Source organism: Chiloscyllium punctatum, chromosome 42, assembly GCF_047496795.1.
Source record: "Chiloscyllium punctatum isolate Juve2018m chromosome 42, sChiPun1.3, whole genome shotgun sequence".
Lineage (NCBI taxonomy): Eukaryota > Metazoa > Chordata > Chondrichthyes > Orectolobiformes > Hemiscylliidae > Chiloscyllium > Chiloscyllium punctatum.
The window spans coordinates 5556360-5572238 of record NC_092780.1 but is presented as its reverse complement, the minus strand read 5'-3'; the positions used below and the strand labels follow the sequence as shown (position 1 = coordinate 5572238).

Below are 15879 nucleotides of genomic sequence, written 5' to 3'. Positions count from 1 at the left end.
GTTCTGAAGGTGGATAAAGTTCTGAAGATGGACTACACCCCAGAGTTCTGAAGGAAATAGCTGAAGAGATTATAGAGGCATTGGTGGTGATCTTTCAGAAATTAGAGGGTCCCAGAGGACTGGAAAATGGCTAACGTAACCTCCTTGTTTAAGGGAATAAGGCAGAAGACAGGAAATTATAGGCTTATTAGCCAAACTTCGGTCACTGGTAAGATTTTACAGTTCATGATTAAGGATGAGATTGCAGAGTGCTTGGAAGTGCATGGTAAAATAGAGCTGAGTCAGCATGGCTTCGTCAAGAAGTGATCATGGCTGACAAATCTATTAGAATTCTTGAGGAGGCAATGAACAAGTTAGACAAAGGAGAGTCAGTGGACATGATCTATGTAGATTTCCAGAAGGCCTTTGACAAGGTGCCACACAAGAGGCTGCTAAATAAGATAAGAGCCCATGGTGTTGGAGGCAAGGTACAGGCATTAATAGTTCAGGATTCTCTTCAGGTTAACACGCAGGTTCAATTGGCAGTGAGGAAGACAAATGCAATGTTAGATTTCATTTCAAGAAGCCAAGAATACAAGAGCAGAGACGTATAGCTCAGGCTGTCTTAGGCTCTGGTCAGACCACATCTGGAATATTATGAGCAGTTTTGGGCCCCATGTTTAGGAAAGGATGCTGACTTTGGAAAGGGTCCAGAGACGGTTTAGAAGAATAACCCCAGGGATGAAGGGCTCAACCTAAGAGGAGTGGTTGAGGATTCTGGTCTGTACTCGACAGATTTTAGAAGGACATGGGGGAAACTCACTGAAACTTACAGAATACAGACATGGCTGGATAGAGTGGGTGGAGAGAAGATGTTTCCACCATTAGGAGAGACTAGGACCCAAGGGAATAGGCTCAGAGTGAAGGGATGGCCCTTAAGAACTGAGATGAGGAGAAAATCATCAGCCAGAGGGTAGGGAATCGTAGAACTCATTGCTGCAAGAGGGCTGTGAAGGCCAAATTATTGACTGTACTTAAGGTAGAGATAGATAGTTTCTTCATGAGTAGGCTCATCAGAGGTTACAGGGAGAAGGTAGGAGAATGGTGTTGAGAAACATATCAAACATGATTGAACGGTGGAGCAGAATCAATGGGTGGAAAGGCCGAATTCTGCTCCTATATCTAATGGTTCTTTGACAGTAGGATAATTTTAACAAGAGGGGATTGCCTCCTTCCATTTCCCAAGTTGTGGATAGCAACAGTTGAATCTTCTCCTGGCTCCAGGATTTCTGTTGCTACATTTATTACAGAATATATGAAATGGTGGAGTACGCCTAAGGTCATTCAGCCCCACAAGACCGCCTCCCCAGTCAACAATATTTTGACTGATTGCCCCAGATCTTTGTTCATGTCAGCTCATCATCATCAAAAATCTCAATTCAAGTTTCTAAGTGGAGACATCTCATTTTGTCTTACGGAGAGATCGTGATTTTTGTTTCGGTATCCTGTTCCACTTTCTTCAGATTCCGGCCTTCCTTCCCAATCAGCCTGCCGACGAAGTTATTGTGTGCCAGTATCTTCAGTGGAACCTCTTCAGCTCTGTGGAAACCAGGTTGGCATTAGACTAACACAGGAAAATGCAGCCAGAAAATATGCACTACAAGAAAGTGGGGTACATCAGTGTGTTATAGTGAGGGGTGTGGGGCACATCAGTGTGTTACAGTGAGGGGTGTGGGGTGTATCACAGTGTTACAGTGAGGAGTATGGGGTATATCAGTGTGTTACAGTGAAGGGTGTGGGGTCTATCAGAGTGTTACAGTGAGGGGTGTGGGGTATATCACAGTGTTACAGTGAGGGGTGTGTGGTCGATCAGTGTGTGACAGTGTGAGGGGTACAGGGTAAATCAGTGTGTTATAGTGAGGGGTGTGGGGTATATCAGTGTGTTACGGTGTAGGGTGTATCAGAGTGTTACAGTGAAGAGTGTGGGGTCTATCAGAGTGTTATAGTGAGGGGTGTGGGGTGTATCAGAGTGTTATAGTGAAGGGTATGGGGATTATCAGTGTGTTACAGTAAGGGGTGTGGCGTATATCAGAGTGTTACACTGAAAGGTATGGGGTATATCAGAGTGTTACAGTGAAGGATGTGGGGTCTATCAGAGTGTTATATTGAGGGGTATGGAGTATATCAGTATGTTACAATGAGGGGTGTGGGGTGCATCAGAGTGTTACAGTGAGGGGTTTGGGGTATATCAATGTGTGACAATGAGGGGTACGGGGTATATCAGTGTGTTATAGTGAGGGGTGTGGGGTATATCAGTGTGTGACAGTGTGAGGGATACAGGGTACATCAGTGTGTTACAGTGAGGGGTGTGGGGTATATCAGTGTGTGACAGTGTGAGGGGTACAGGGTACATCAGTGTTTTACAGTGAGAGGTGTGGGGTATATTAGTGTGTGACACTGATGTGTACAGGGCAAATCAGTGTGTTATAGTGAGGGGTGTGGGGTATATCAGTGTGTGATAGTGTGAGGGGTACAGGGTACATCAGTGTGTTACAGTGAGGGGTATATCAGTGTGTGACAGTGAGGGGTACAGGGTAAATCAGTGTGTTGTAGTGAGGGGTGTGGGGTATATCAGTATGTGACAGTGAGGGGTACAGGGTAATTTCAGTGTGTTATAGTGAGGGGCATGGAGTATATCAGAGTGTCACAGTAAGGGGTGTGGGGTATATCAGAGTGTCACAGTGAGGGGTGTGAGGTATATCAGAGTGTCACAGTGAGGGGTGTGGAGTATATCAGAGTGTCACAGTTAGGGGTGTGAGGTATATCAGAGTGTCACAGTGAGGGGTGTGGGGTATATCAGAGTGTCACATTGAGGGGTGTGGGGTCTATCAAAGTGTCACAGTGAGGGGTGTGGGGTATATCAGAGTGTCACAGTGAGGGGTGTGGGGTATATCAGAATGTTACAGTGAGGGGTGTGGAGTATATCAGAGTGTCACAGTGAGGGGTGTGGGGTATATCAGAGTGTCACAGTGAGGGGTGTGAGGTATATCAGAATGTTACAGTGAGGGACTCATTGCTTGTTCCTACTAGTTGCCATGGCCGTTGCCAAGTTACCTACGTTTTGGTTGCCTGTGCTTCCTGGTGCATAATCTCCAGGATCATTTTACATGCTGCCGAGCAACCCTCTGCCGTCGAGTGAATGCTGATTGGCTTCTCTGCTGCTCCCGCATTCTCTTTCCGATGGACATCAATCCTGAAGAGAGATAGACGATGTGTTATCACTTTTCTCTCTTTCTCTCCTGCAAATCCTGTTCTTCCTCTCAGTCACTTATTAATCTGTCACCCCTCTGCCTCTTACCTTCCCCTCACACAGTCTTGTCACTGTTTCCAACTCTCTCTTCCCTTCCTTTCTGTCTCATTCTTTTCTCCTACTTTCTTTTTGTCTCCAACTCCATCCAAACTGGGCCTCTCTATTTTGAATTCTCAACACCCAATCTTCACTCCATACGGCCATTGGAAATGAGATTACCACTTTGATCAGCAACAATAGTTTATAACATTCCAAAATAGATCATTGCTCATTAGTAACACAGAGACTGATAGGAGTAGGACATAAAGCTCCTCGGGACTTCAACATTTGTTCATGGCTGGTCTGTATCTCAACTCTGCTCTCTATCTGTTGCTCGCTATCCCTTAATACCAGCACCAACAAAAACAAAAACCTGACTATGAAGCTCCTGTGACATTGTTTCCCAGCTAAGTGATCATCACTCCCCATCAATCACTCCACCTCTCTCAGATGCTATAAACCACAAAGTGTAAGCCGAGATGGTTCAGACCGAGTCAGAGAAACCACAGTGAATATCAGATATTACACAATGCCATGTCACCTGGAGAAAGTGAGTTTCTCAGTTCAACCACTAACTCAGAGAAATCCATAATGATGGATTGGCTGAAATTACAACTGACCTGTGGTCACCAATTTGACATCGGATGCAGTTCCACAAGTGACCATTTACTCATGTCCATTAGATAACACCATCCATCTCATTGCCAATCAGTAACAGCTAATCCTGCAATCAGAACAGCCAATCACAGGTACCACACGGCCTGTTGTGGTGCTAAAATTCCTAGAGGAATCATGTGCCTTTCCCATCTGAAATTCACCCATTGTCAGCCAAGAGGTGAAATATACCTTCTCCTTAAGTTGACTTTCCATCCAATGCAAGTGGGAACATAGGACATGGGAACAAGAGTAGGTCATCTGATCCTATAAGCCTAATCCATCATTCAATAAGATCGTGCCTGATCAGCTCAGCTGGTCTTTCCTGTCTGCTCACCATCACTTTTGAATCCCTTGTCTATCAAGAATCTAGGAAATGTAAAACCTTGATTACATTTCAATACCCAGCCTCCACTACTTTCTGGGGATAAGAATTCCATACTCCTTATTTCTATCTTTAAAAGGACACCTTTTATTCTTAAGCCATGCTCCTTAGTTTTAGTCACCCCCCCACAAGAGGAAACATCCTCCAGGTATCTACCCCTCAAGTCCCCTCAAGATCTTCTATGTTTCAACAAGATCACCGTCACTCTTCAAAACTCCAATGGAGAGAGGCCCAACCTTATTAAACTTTCTTTATCAGGCAAGACATTGATCCTGGGAATAAGTCAGAACCAGAACTTACCTAGTGAATATAATGCCTCTTTGATGACCTCTCCGTGAGATTGTTAGCCCTGAGGCTGCAACATTGTGCACTGCACTAAGAGAAACTGACTCCTAGGGAGCACCTCCTCATCCAGAGGATAAACAAATTTCTTGTAAGTCAGATAAAAAACTTCCTCCCCCTTTTCTGGGCAAATTATTAGGAATTCAGTAGATATTGTTACAAAGCATGGGGGTTGCTTTTCATTCTACGCAAGGAACAAAGTTCACCTGTAATGCTGCCTGGGCTCAGTGCAGGGGATAGACTCGGGTCTGAATTGTTAACCCACTGTTTGGGATTGTTCCATGTAAAAGCATTGAGATGCCTTGATGTTTGAGGATAGAGCTTCTATTGCGTTCTACAAAAACAACAACGACTACGCTGTGTAAATATTAATCACTTTACATTCTTAACTGGACATCGTAACCTGATGAAGAGTCAAATTGGATGCGAAATATTAATTCTGTTTCTCCTTCCACAAATGCTGCAGAGTTTCTCCAGCATGTTCTACTCTTTTATTTCAGGTTTCCAGCGTCGGCAGGACTTTATTTCATTCTAAGAGCCGGAAACTTACTTGGATTGTGTTTGCTTGGTGATATTCCGAATGGTAGCTCCTTCTTTTCCAATAATAGCTCCCACGAACTGGGTGGGCACCAGGATGCGCAGGGGAATGTCAAACTGCTGCTTTGTGGGTGTGGCTGAGCCCTGCGGAGTGGGGCCTCTGCTGCTGTAGCCCCTGCGACCTGTCTCCTGACCCTGCTGTCCTGCCTGTTCATCTGGGATGTAGGTGACTGTCAGGCTGTAGTTCTCCAGCTGGTAGCCATTCAGCTTGGTTATTGCTCTGAGGGAAGGAAACAAAAATTGCATTTTTATTTTTGCCCCAATTTATGTAGAGATCATAACACATTCAGCACCACCCAATATGAGGATCCTACCACAACATCATGCACAATCTGCAAGTCGTTCCATTGCTTTCTCCCTGAGGTGATTTCCTTGTTTCCCCCTAAATCGCCTGAGGCTGTTTTTTTTCAACCACTCACTACGGTACTGATTTCTGCATAACAATCAGTCTCTGGAATCCCCCCAGATTCCCTCCTAGATTTAGTAATGGCTATTGTATAACTGCTTGGGTTGGTCTTTCTCACAAGTGCAAACATCTCCTCTGCATTTACCCTTCAGATTTTTAAGACCTTTATTAAGTTACCCCTCAGCCATCTCTTTCCTAGAAAGACAATTTGTTCTGTCTTTCATTGGCTGCCCCTTGACTCAGGGGCATTGACAGCTACTCAGGATCATGAGTTTCCACTGAGCTTCATCATTTGACTGAACAAGCCAATTCTCAGCTCGCTGATCTTTGGGCACATGGATCAAGATATGCCAGGAGGGTAGTTCGTTCCAGAGAGAAGGATTTCCCTCCCTTTCTTTCTCTGCCTGCCTGTGCAGTTGCATCTCAACACACATGGACAAGTTATAGAAATCCTACTGTCTGGAAGCAAGCCATTCAGCACATCGTACCTACACCAACCTGTCCCTATCCCATCTCTGTAACCCTGCATTTCCCATGGCTAGTCCACCTAATCTACACATCAATGCGCTATATAGCATGGCCAATTCACCAACCCACACATTTTTGGACGATGGGAGGATACCAGAGCACCCGGAGGAAACTCACACAGACACAGGGATAACGTGCAAACTCCACACAGATAGTTGCCTGAGGGTGGATTCGAACCCGGCTTCCCAGCACTGGGAGGCAGCAGTGCTAACCACTGAGCCACTGTGCCTGCCCCATTCTGAGCAACTGGTAGCGAGCTCCTCACAGTCATTAATGTCAATGGTGCTGTGCTTAAAGAAAAGCTTTAGAAAGCCTTCAAAGTGTTTCCTTAAGCTCAGAATGTTGGTCATTTGACAGTTGACAAAGCAGGACAAAACAGAAGAGGTTTTACAGAGTCAGGGAGCTGTACAGCACGGAAACAGACTTTTCGGTGCAACTTGTCCATGCCGACCAGATAACCTAAATGACGTAATATCCAGCCAATCAAAAAGTGGGTGCTGTCTAGGGTCTTGTGCACCTGGCTTTGAGAAAAACACTTTTCTTTGTTCAAAGTTAATTGCAATGGACCTGGAGGAAGTGATGGAGGCTTTACCAAGTGTATTACTTGAATGCTTTAATGTATCTCCCAGAAACTCTCTGAAGGTCAACTCACCACTAAAAATTTCCACCACCAGGTGGGGCAGTCCACGGAGACACAGCTTACCAGGATGCTTTGGTTATGGATAGTTTAAATTTCAACCTGTTTCAGCGATGTTATTACATACCTCTGGAGCAGGCAGGAATTGAGCCTGGGCCTCCTGGGTCAGAGGTAAAGACACTGCCTCTACACCTCAAGAGCCCTTCCTGTTTATGAAGACAAATGATTAAGTCCATAATTAATGCCTAGATGGCTGGAATGAGGCATCTGATTGCCAGACCTGTTTACTTGATTAGCCCCCTCCTGCACACTGACCAAGGACTGAGCAGACAACAGCAAGCTCAATGAGTGATGCCTAGACTTGAACAGTCCAAATTTAGAGATAGACAACAACAAAGATGAGTGACAGCAAGGATGAATTACAATAAAATTTGATATGGCGATGGAAAGAAAGATTTAACTAACAAAGAGGGTATAAAAAGGGAAAAGTGACTAAACAAAATGTCTAGTAATGATCTACTACCAGTCAGATTGAGACTCCACTGTTCAGCCATTCCCTTTCTGGGCCAGAGAGGTTGAGTAGAATTGCATGAATATCAATCTTGTCATTAAAATAGACCTTAAGATTAACCTGCTCTAACTGTTCACCAATTCATGGCAACAGTCTAAATGCAGCAATGTCCAGAGGTAAACTCCCATTTTTGAGAGACTGTTGGCAGAGTTTTGTAGGTACAGTTGACTCTGCTATAACGTGCATTTCTACAACACGAATTGACAATAACATGATTGAAACTTTTACACCGTTATTTGTAGAATGCGAACTTTTCTTACCTGTATTGGCTATAACGTCATTACGGTTCCATTGGTTTAAATGGTGCTGCTATTATGCAATTTTCTTATAACACAGGATCACACGGGAAGAGAACTATCGTGTTATATCAGAACAGACTATACTCAAAATAATTCTGATAATCACACCCTTATCATCTCCCTGACAACAAATCAATGTATCACTTTTCCAAAAAATAAGTAGCCAATATACTCAACAGACTTTTACAGCACTCAGTCTTCTGTGCCAATGACTTCGACTCTGTAATTAACCTTCAGGATAGCATTTGTTAATCCTCAAGGATTGCCCAGGGATTATGGATTAATCTCCTAAATGCTGCTGGGAACAAGCCCAGGAGTAAAATCATCAGCATTTTTTTAAAAATTTCAAAAAGCATTTCAATGAACTCTGAGTCACAAAAATGTCGGATATGGAGTGAGCTCTGGAGGTAGGGAGAACACCACTGGTAATTACTGACAACTCAAGCATGTAATGACATGCCTTTGACTGCTTTCCAATTAGCTGAGAGAGAAAGAATACTGAGAGAATGAGCATGTCAAATGACCAGTAGGAGGAGAGTGAAGGTGGGGTGTCGGGTAGGACAGGTCAGGTGATGAAATGCCCTATCACCCCATGGTTGACCATCAAACCAGTTGACTCTAAAAGATGGCAATTCTATGCAGTAATGAGTCCAGAGCCATTTCTCTGAATGATCATCTGAAAGCAGAGGGGTTGCTGACTACAGCACAAAATAGATCTTGTTCATTATCATTTCATCTGGCTGTGGTTGGATTAACTTCGACTTGGTTTAAGCTCCATGGGTTATGGATTTGTAAAACTAGACAATGGTGAGGTCCAAGTGTAAGACCCTCATAATCCCGTCCCAAGATGTTGGGTTTCAGGATGTCAGGTCCATAGAAAGGATACAGAGCAGATTTACTAGAATCATACTGGGGAAGTTGGACTCCAGCTACCAGAAGCTAGGTTTGTCTCTTCCATGTGAAAAAAGTAAAGGGGAGATTTGATCGTGAAATTTTGATGGAATAAATTTAATTAGAACTGTTTCCAGAAACTGTTCCTGTTGGACAGTTGATAAGCAGAAAATTTAACTCAAATTCCATTCAATTACAATTTAAAATAAGGTAATTAGCAAAATTCTTAGGTTGTAATGAGGATAACAACAATCAGATCATCTACGATTTTGTTGATATTAATAATAATGTTCGTAAAGATGGAGCAAAAGGCCTCCTTAAGCACAATCCTGTGGTTCTGTGATTGGCAGAGCCAGGCATAAGGGACCAATTCATATAGTCAGAAGGAGTTGTTGGATTTGAAAATTCACTTCCTGAAGGATTGGTGGAAGCAGATTCAGTCATAACTTTCCAAAGAAAGATGGTTAATTACTCAAAAGGGGAAAGAAATTGGAAGGCTATGGGGGAAGAGCAGAGGAGTGAGACTGATCGAATAACTTTTTCAGAAAGCCAGCACAGGTGGGATGGGTTGAATGGTCTCCTTCTGTGCTGTACCATTCTACGGTACTTACTGTCTGGCTTGGTCCTTTGTTCCATATGTAACATTCACCACTGCTGACTCAGTTTCTGTATTAACTAGAGATAAAGAGTAAGGTAAATGTTAGTCAAGACTCTTCCATTACCTCAAGAGGTCTGTCTTGATACAACACAGAGCTCCCTCCACAGCACAAACCCCTGCACCAGCTTTCAGGCAAGACATTTAATTGACATGGTCTGCTCTGCCATTAAGTACAATTCAATGAAGGGCAGAGTGTTCTCCCTGGCAACCTGGCCAATATTCACCCCGATTTCATATCACAAAATTATATTACGTGGCCATTTATCGTATAGTTGTTTGTGGGAGCTTTCTGTGCTTGACCTGCTTGCCGTGTTTCTTACCTTAGTAATGACACTTCAAGAAAGTACTTTATTGGCTGCATGTAGATGTGTTGGATCAGCGTGCATCTTATCAAAATGTTAAACCGATTCCCCTCCTCTTCCTGATAACTCAAATTCAGGTCGCACTATGCAATCATTTAAATCAGTTCAGATTTCTTATCAAAGGTAGGAATTTTCCCTTCTCTTCATTCAACTCAATGTCAGAATTTCTGGATGTTTGCCAGTCCCAGCTGCAGTATTACTGGGTTCAGTGGCTTGTGGTTAGGATCTGGCTCCAGGTTCAATGAGCTATAGTCAGTCTGGGTCAAAGCCAGAAAATTGGTTACTTGACTTGGATACTCATTCCTGGGTTGCAGTCAAGTATCTCAGCAGCTGAACTCAACCAGCTGCTTTTTCCAGCCTGACCGTGATTAATACAACACAGCGAAACCAAGTCATGTTGTGTTTTCATGCCATCAGGACTGGGGGCAGATACTGCCCTCTGTGGGGGTAAAGCTGGGATGTAGCTCTCACACACTGCAGATTGCCAAAACAACAGAAAACTTCCTGCTTCTGATTACTGTCCCTGCAGCTGAGTAAGTCATAGAGTCATAGATGTACAGCATGGAAACAGACCCGTCGGTCCAACCCGTCCATGCCGACCAGATATCCCAACCCAATCTAGTCCCACCTCCCAGCACCCGGCCCATATCCCTCCAAACCCTTCCTATTCATATACCCATCCAAATGCCTCTTAAATGTTGCAATTGTACCAGCTTCCACCACATCCTCTGGCAGCTCATCCCATACACGTACCACCCTCTGCATGAAAACGTTGCCCCTTAGGTCTCTTTTATATCTTTCCCCTCTCATCCTAAACCTATGTCCTCTAGTTCTGGACTCCCCGACCCCAGGGAAAAGACTTTGTCTATTTATCCTATCCATGCCCCTCATAATTTTGTAAACCTCCATAAGGTCACCCCTCAGCCTCCGACGCTCCAGGGGAAACAGACACAGCCTGTTCAGCCTCTCCCTGTAGCTCAGATCCTCCAACCCTGGCAACATTCTTGTAAATCTTTTCTGAACCCTTTCAAGTTTCACAACATCTTTCCAATAGGAAGGAGACCAGAACTGCACGCAATATTCCAAAAGTGGCCTAACCAATGTCCTGTACAGCCGTAACATGACCTCCCAACTCCTGTACTCAATACTTCGACCAATAAAGGAAAGCATACTAAACGCCTTCTTCACTATCCTATCTACCTGCAACTCCACTTTCAAGGAGATATGAACCTGCACTCCAAGATCTCTTTGTTCAGCAACACACCCTTGGACCTTACCATTAAGTGTATAAGTCCTGCTAAGATTTGCTTGCCCAAAATGCAGCACCTCGCATTTATCTGAATTAAACTCCATCTGCCACTTCTCAGCCCATTGGCCCATCTAGTCCAGATCCTGTTGTAATCTGAGGTAACCCTCTTCGCTGTCCACTACACCTCCAACTTTGGTGTCATCTGCAAACTTATTAACTGTACCTCTTATGCTCGCATCCAAATCATTTATGTAAATGACAAAAAGTAGAGGACCCAGCACCGATCCTTGTGGCACTCCACTGGTCACAGGCCTCCAGTCTGAAAAACAACCCTCCACCACCACCCTCTGTCTTCTACCTTTGAGCCAGCTCTGTATCCAAATGGCTAGTTCTCCCTGTATTCCATGAGATCTAACTTGCTAATCAGTCTCCCATGGGAAACCTTGTCGAACGCCTTACTGAAGTCCATATAGATCACATCTACTACTCTGCCCTCATCAATCTTCTTTGTTACTTCATCAAAAAACTCAATCAAGTTTGTGAGACATGATTTCCCATGCACAAAGCCTTGTTGAGTATTCCGAATCAGTCCTTGCCTTTCCAAATGCATGTACATCCTGTCCCTCAGGATTCCCTCCAACAACTTGCCCACCACCGAGGTCAGGCTCACCGGTCTATAGTTCCCTGGCTTATCTTTACCACTCTTCTTAAACAGTGGCACCACATTTGCCAACCTCCATCTTCCGGCACCTCACCTGTGACTATCGATGATACAAATATCTCAGCAAGAGGCCCAGCAATCACTTCTCTAGCTTCCCACAGAGTTCTTGGGTACACCTGATCAGGTTCTGGTGACTTATCCACTTTTAACCGTTTCAAGACATCCAGCACTTCCTCCTCTGTAATCTGGACATTTTGCAAGATGTCACCATCTATTTCCCTAGAGTCTATATCTTCCATATCCTTTTCCACAGTAAATACTGATGCAAAATATTCATTTAGTATCTCCCCCATTTTCTGTGGCTCCACACAAAGGCCACCTTGCTGATCTTTGAGCGGCCCTATTCTCTCCCTAGTTACCCTTTTGTCCTTAATATATTTGTAAGCACCCTTTGGACTGTCCTTAATTCTATTTGCCAAAGCTATCTCATGTCCCCGTTTTGCCCTCCTGATTTCCCTCTTAAGTATACTCCTACTTTCTTTATACTCTTCTAAGGATTCACTCGATCTGTCCTGTCTATACCTGACATATGCTTCCTTCTTTTTCTTAACCAAACCCTCAATTTCTTTAGTCATCCAGCATTCCCTATACCTACCTTTCACCCTGACAGGAATATACTTTCTCTTGATTCTTGTTATCTCATTTCTGAAGGCTTCCCATTTTCTAGCCATCCCTTTACCTGCGAACATCTGCCTCCAATCAGCTTTTGAAAGTTCTTGCCTAATACAGTCAAAATTGGCCTTTCTCCAATTTAGGACTTCAACTTCTAGATCTGGTTTATCCTTTTCCATCACTATTTTAAAACGAATAGAATTATGGTCGCTGGCCCCAAAGTGCTCCCCCACTGACACCCGAGTCACCTGCCCTGCCTTATTTCCCAAGAGTAGGTCAAGTTTTGCACCTTCTCTAGTAGGTACATCCACATACTGAATCAGAAAATTGTCTTGTGCATACTTAAGAAATTCCTCTCCATCTAAACCTTTAACACTATGGCAGTCCCAGTCGATGTTTGGAAAGTTAAAATCCCCTACCATAACTACCCTATTATTCTTACAGATAGCTGAAATCTCCTTCCAAGTTTGTTTCTCAATTTCCCTCTGACTATTAGGGGGTCTACAATACAATCCCAATAAGGTGATCATCCCTTTCTTATTTCTCAGTTCCACCCAAATAACTTCCCTGGATGTATTTCTGGGAATATCCTCCCTCAGCGCAGCTGTAATGCTATCCCTTATCAAAAATGCCACTCCCCCTCCTCTCTTGCCTCCCTTTCTATCCTTCCTGTAGCATTTGTATCCTGGAACATTAATCTGCTAGTCCTGCCCATCCCTGAGCCATGTTTCCGTAATTGCCATGATATCCCAGTCCCATGTTCCTAACCATGCCTGGAGTTCATCTGCCTTCCCTGGTAGGCCCCTTGCATTGAAATAAATGCAGTTTAATTTATTAGTCCTACCTTGTCCTTGCCTGCCCTGACTGTTTGACCCACTTCTGTTCTCAGCTGTACCAGTCTCAGATCGATCTCTTTCCTCATTATCTCCCTAGGTCCCACACCCTCCTCCCTCCTCCCCCTCCCACCCCCCACCTTACTAGTTTAAAACCTCCCAAGCAGTTCTAGCAAATCTCCCTGCCAGTATATTAGTCCCCTTCCAATTTAGGTGCAATCTGTCCTTCTTGTACAGGTCACTTCTACCCCAAAAGAGATTCCAATGATCCAAAAATGTGCATCCTTCTCCCATACACCAGCTCCTCAGCCATGCATTCATCTGCTCTATCCTCCTATTCCTGCCCTCACTAGCTCGTAGCACTGGGAGTAATCCAGATATTACTACTCTTGAGGACCTCCTTTTTAAATTTCTGCCTAACTCTCTGTATTCTCCCTTCAGAGTCTCAACCTCTTCCCTTCCAATGTCGTTGTTCCAATGTGGACAATGACCTCCTGCTGGCCCCTTTCCCCCTTGAGAACATTCTGCACCCTCTCTGGGACATCCTTGATCCTGGCACCAGGGAAACAACACACCATTCTGCTTTTCCTCTGCTGGCCACAGAAACGTCTGTCTGTACCTCTGACTACAGAATCCCCTAACACAATTGATCTCTTGGAATACCCCTTGTTGCATTACAGCCAGTCTCAATACCAGAAACTTGGCTGTTTGTGCTACATTCCCCTGAGAATCCATCACCCCATACATTTTCCAAAACAGCATACCTGTTTGAATTGAGTATATCCACAAAAGACTCCTGCACTAGCTGCCTACCTCTCTCACCCTTCCTGGAGTTAACCCGTCTATGTGTCTGTATCTGAGACTTTCCCCCCTTCCTATAACTGCCATCCATCACATACTACTGCTGTTGCAAATTCCTCATCGCTTCTATCCGTGTCTCCAACTGATAAGATTCGCATCCAACAGCATTTATGGCAGATATAATCCACAGTAACCCTTAAACTCTCTTTAAACTCCCACACCTGACAAGAAGTACATATCACTACAAAGGCCATTCTTGCTCCTTCACAATCTACAGACCCAGAAAATAACACCGCCTTATTCCTCTACAAACACTGCTCCAGGTTAAATTAGTAGCTATGGCTTATATTTTAAATTTAATCAAGATTGTTATCTCCAAAAACATATAATCAAGAAAGAATACACTATACTCACTACTGCAGCCTTTCTCTTGGACAGACTTAAAAAACAATTACCTTATCTAATTCTGTGCTGTGAACTTCGCCCAACAGTTCCTCCAAGATTAGCTGTGAATTTCAAGTGCTTAGACCTTGGTCAAATATTTGATCATTCTAAACCGCGATAGACCCATGTTTGAAGACCCCACCCGAGGGACAATTCTAACCCTTATCTGCTTGTCAAGAGACTGCCGGGATCGGGTTAAACTCTGGTTTTATTGACTATCCGACTTTTACTCTCCATTGGAAGCCATTAATAATTGAATATTGGGTGGTGTGTGTAAACCAGCATTTTACCCAGTTCCACGACCTTCTCCCCTGGTGAGTTAGTCAAAGATCACGCCCCATCCTCCCCAGTCATCATCTTGGCTCACACAGGTAGCATGAGTCTAACTACTGAAGAACTCCCACTCAGCCAGAAGTGAGAGACCAGAGGAAGGAGAAACAATTTAGCTGCTGGAGATGGAGTGCTAAATCTGGAATCAAGATAGACATGCTCAGATACAGAGAAACGAGGCAGAGTGGGGAGAGGATTTTAAATCACAAACTGTAATCCATAATACTTTAATTTAGATAAGCAGGAAGAACTCACTCCTCTTTGTCTACCTTGGATTCCAGCGTCTGCAGTTTTTTTTTGTCTCTATAATAATCAATGGGCTGAATGGCCTCCTTCATGCCAATAATAACTTCACCACAATGGGACGGGTAAATAGGACGATGTTTGTGAGGTTCACTATTTGGATATCTCAACTCTGGGGAAGAAGCAAAATATTCTCTGCCTGATTTTGGAAAATATGAAAATCGCGCGAAAGTTTTAAGCGTCAAGTCAGAAGGAAGGATTTGAACTAAATAATCGTCATTGTATCAGGCAGACCAAAGTGATTGAGGATGGAAATTTGGTGGATTTTGTCCAACTTATATGTGGTGCTCACTAACAGATCATATTTACATCAGTTTATTTTTCTGTTCAGCCGCATCTCCCACGGCCAAAAGGTACTGACAGAATGAGCTGTCTATAAGCACTCTGTGTCCCTGGTGTCTTGTCCAAATATTTGTACATAACAGAGGGGCTGACAATTTGGGCATTGGGTTTTAAATTTCTTAGAGTCAGGGATCTTTCCAATTGATTGGAAAATAGCAATTGCGACTCCATTACCCAACATTACTTCCCTTTCAAAAAACACGACTGTGCCTAATTACCTTGAATATAGTTAAGTGCCGTGCTTTAACACTTTTAATAATAGCTTTTAATTTTTTTCTCCATGTCTCTTAAGGTAACTGGCCTGTAGTTTCCTGTCTCTCTTCCTTTTGTGTAAAAGTCCAAGGAGTTTAGAAGGGTAAAATATTCCCTGACCCAAACATATAAAGATTCTGAGCAGCTGAGACAGCCTACAGAAAGAAAGGATGTGTCCCATTGTGGGAGGATCTAGAACCACAGACCACACAGTTTAGAAATAACCCAATTCAAGACAGAGAAAAGGAGAAGTTATTCTCTCTGAGCATTCAGCATCTTTGGAAATCTCTTTGTCCAAAGATAGAAGTAGCAGAGCCTTTAAATATTTTAATGG

The 15879-nt window shown here is 43.7% G+C and overlaps 1 protein-coding gene across 2 annotated transcripts in view; it reads right to left on the bottom strand.

The window, feature by feature from the left end:
* igf2bp1 (insulin-like growth factor 2 mRNA binding protein 1) overlaps window positions 1-15879 on the bottom strand; it is a 172776-nt gene that overhangs the window by 32346 nt on the left and 124551 nt on the right. For both annotated transcript variants that reach the window (XM_072561291.1, XM_072561292.1), the window contains 4 exons: window positions 9250-9313; window positions 5260-5526; window positions 3098-3232; window positions 1456-1578 (listed from right to left, as the gene is read on the bottom strand). In XM_072561291.1, coding sequence (XP_072417392.1) covers window positions 1456-1578; window positions 3098-3232; window positions 5260-5526; window positions 9250-9313 — 589 coding nt within the window. The remainder of the gene's footprint in view (window positions 1-1455; window positions 1579-3097; window positions 3233-5259; window positions 5527-9249; window positions 9314-15879) is intronic.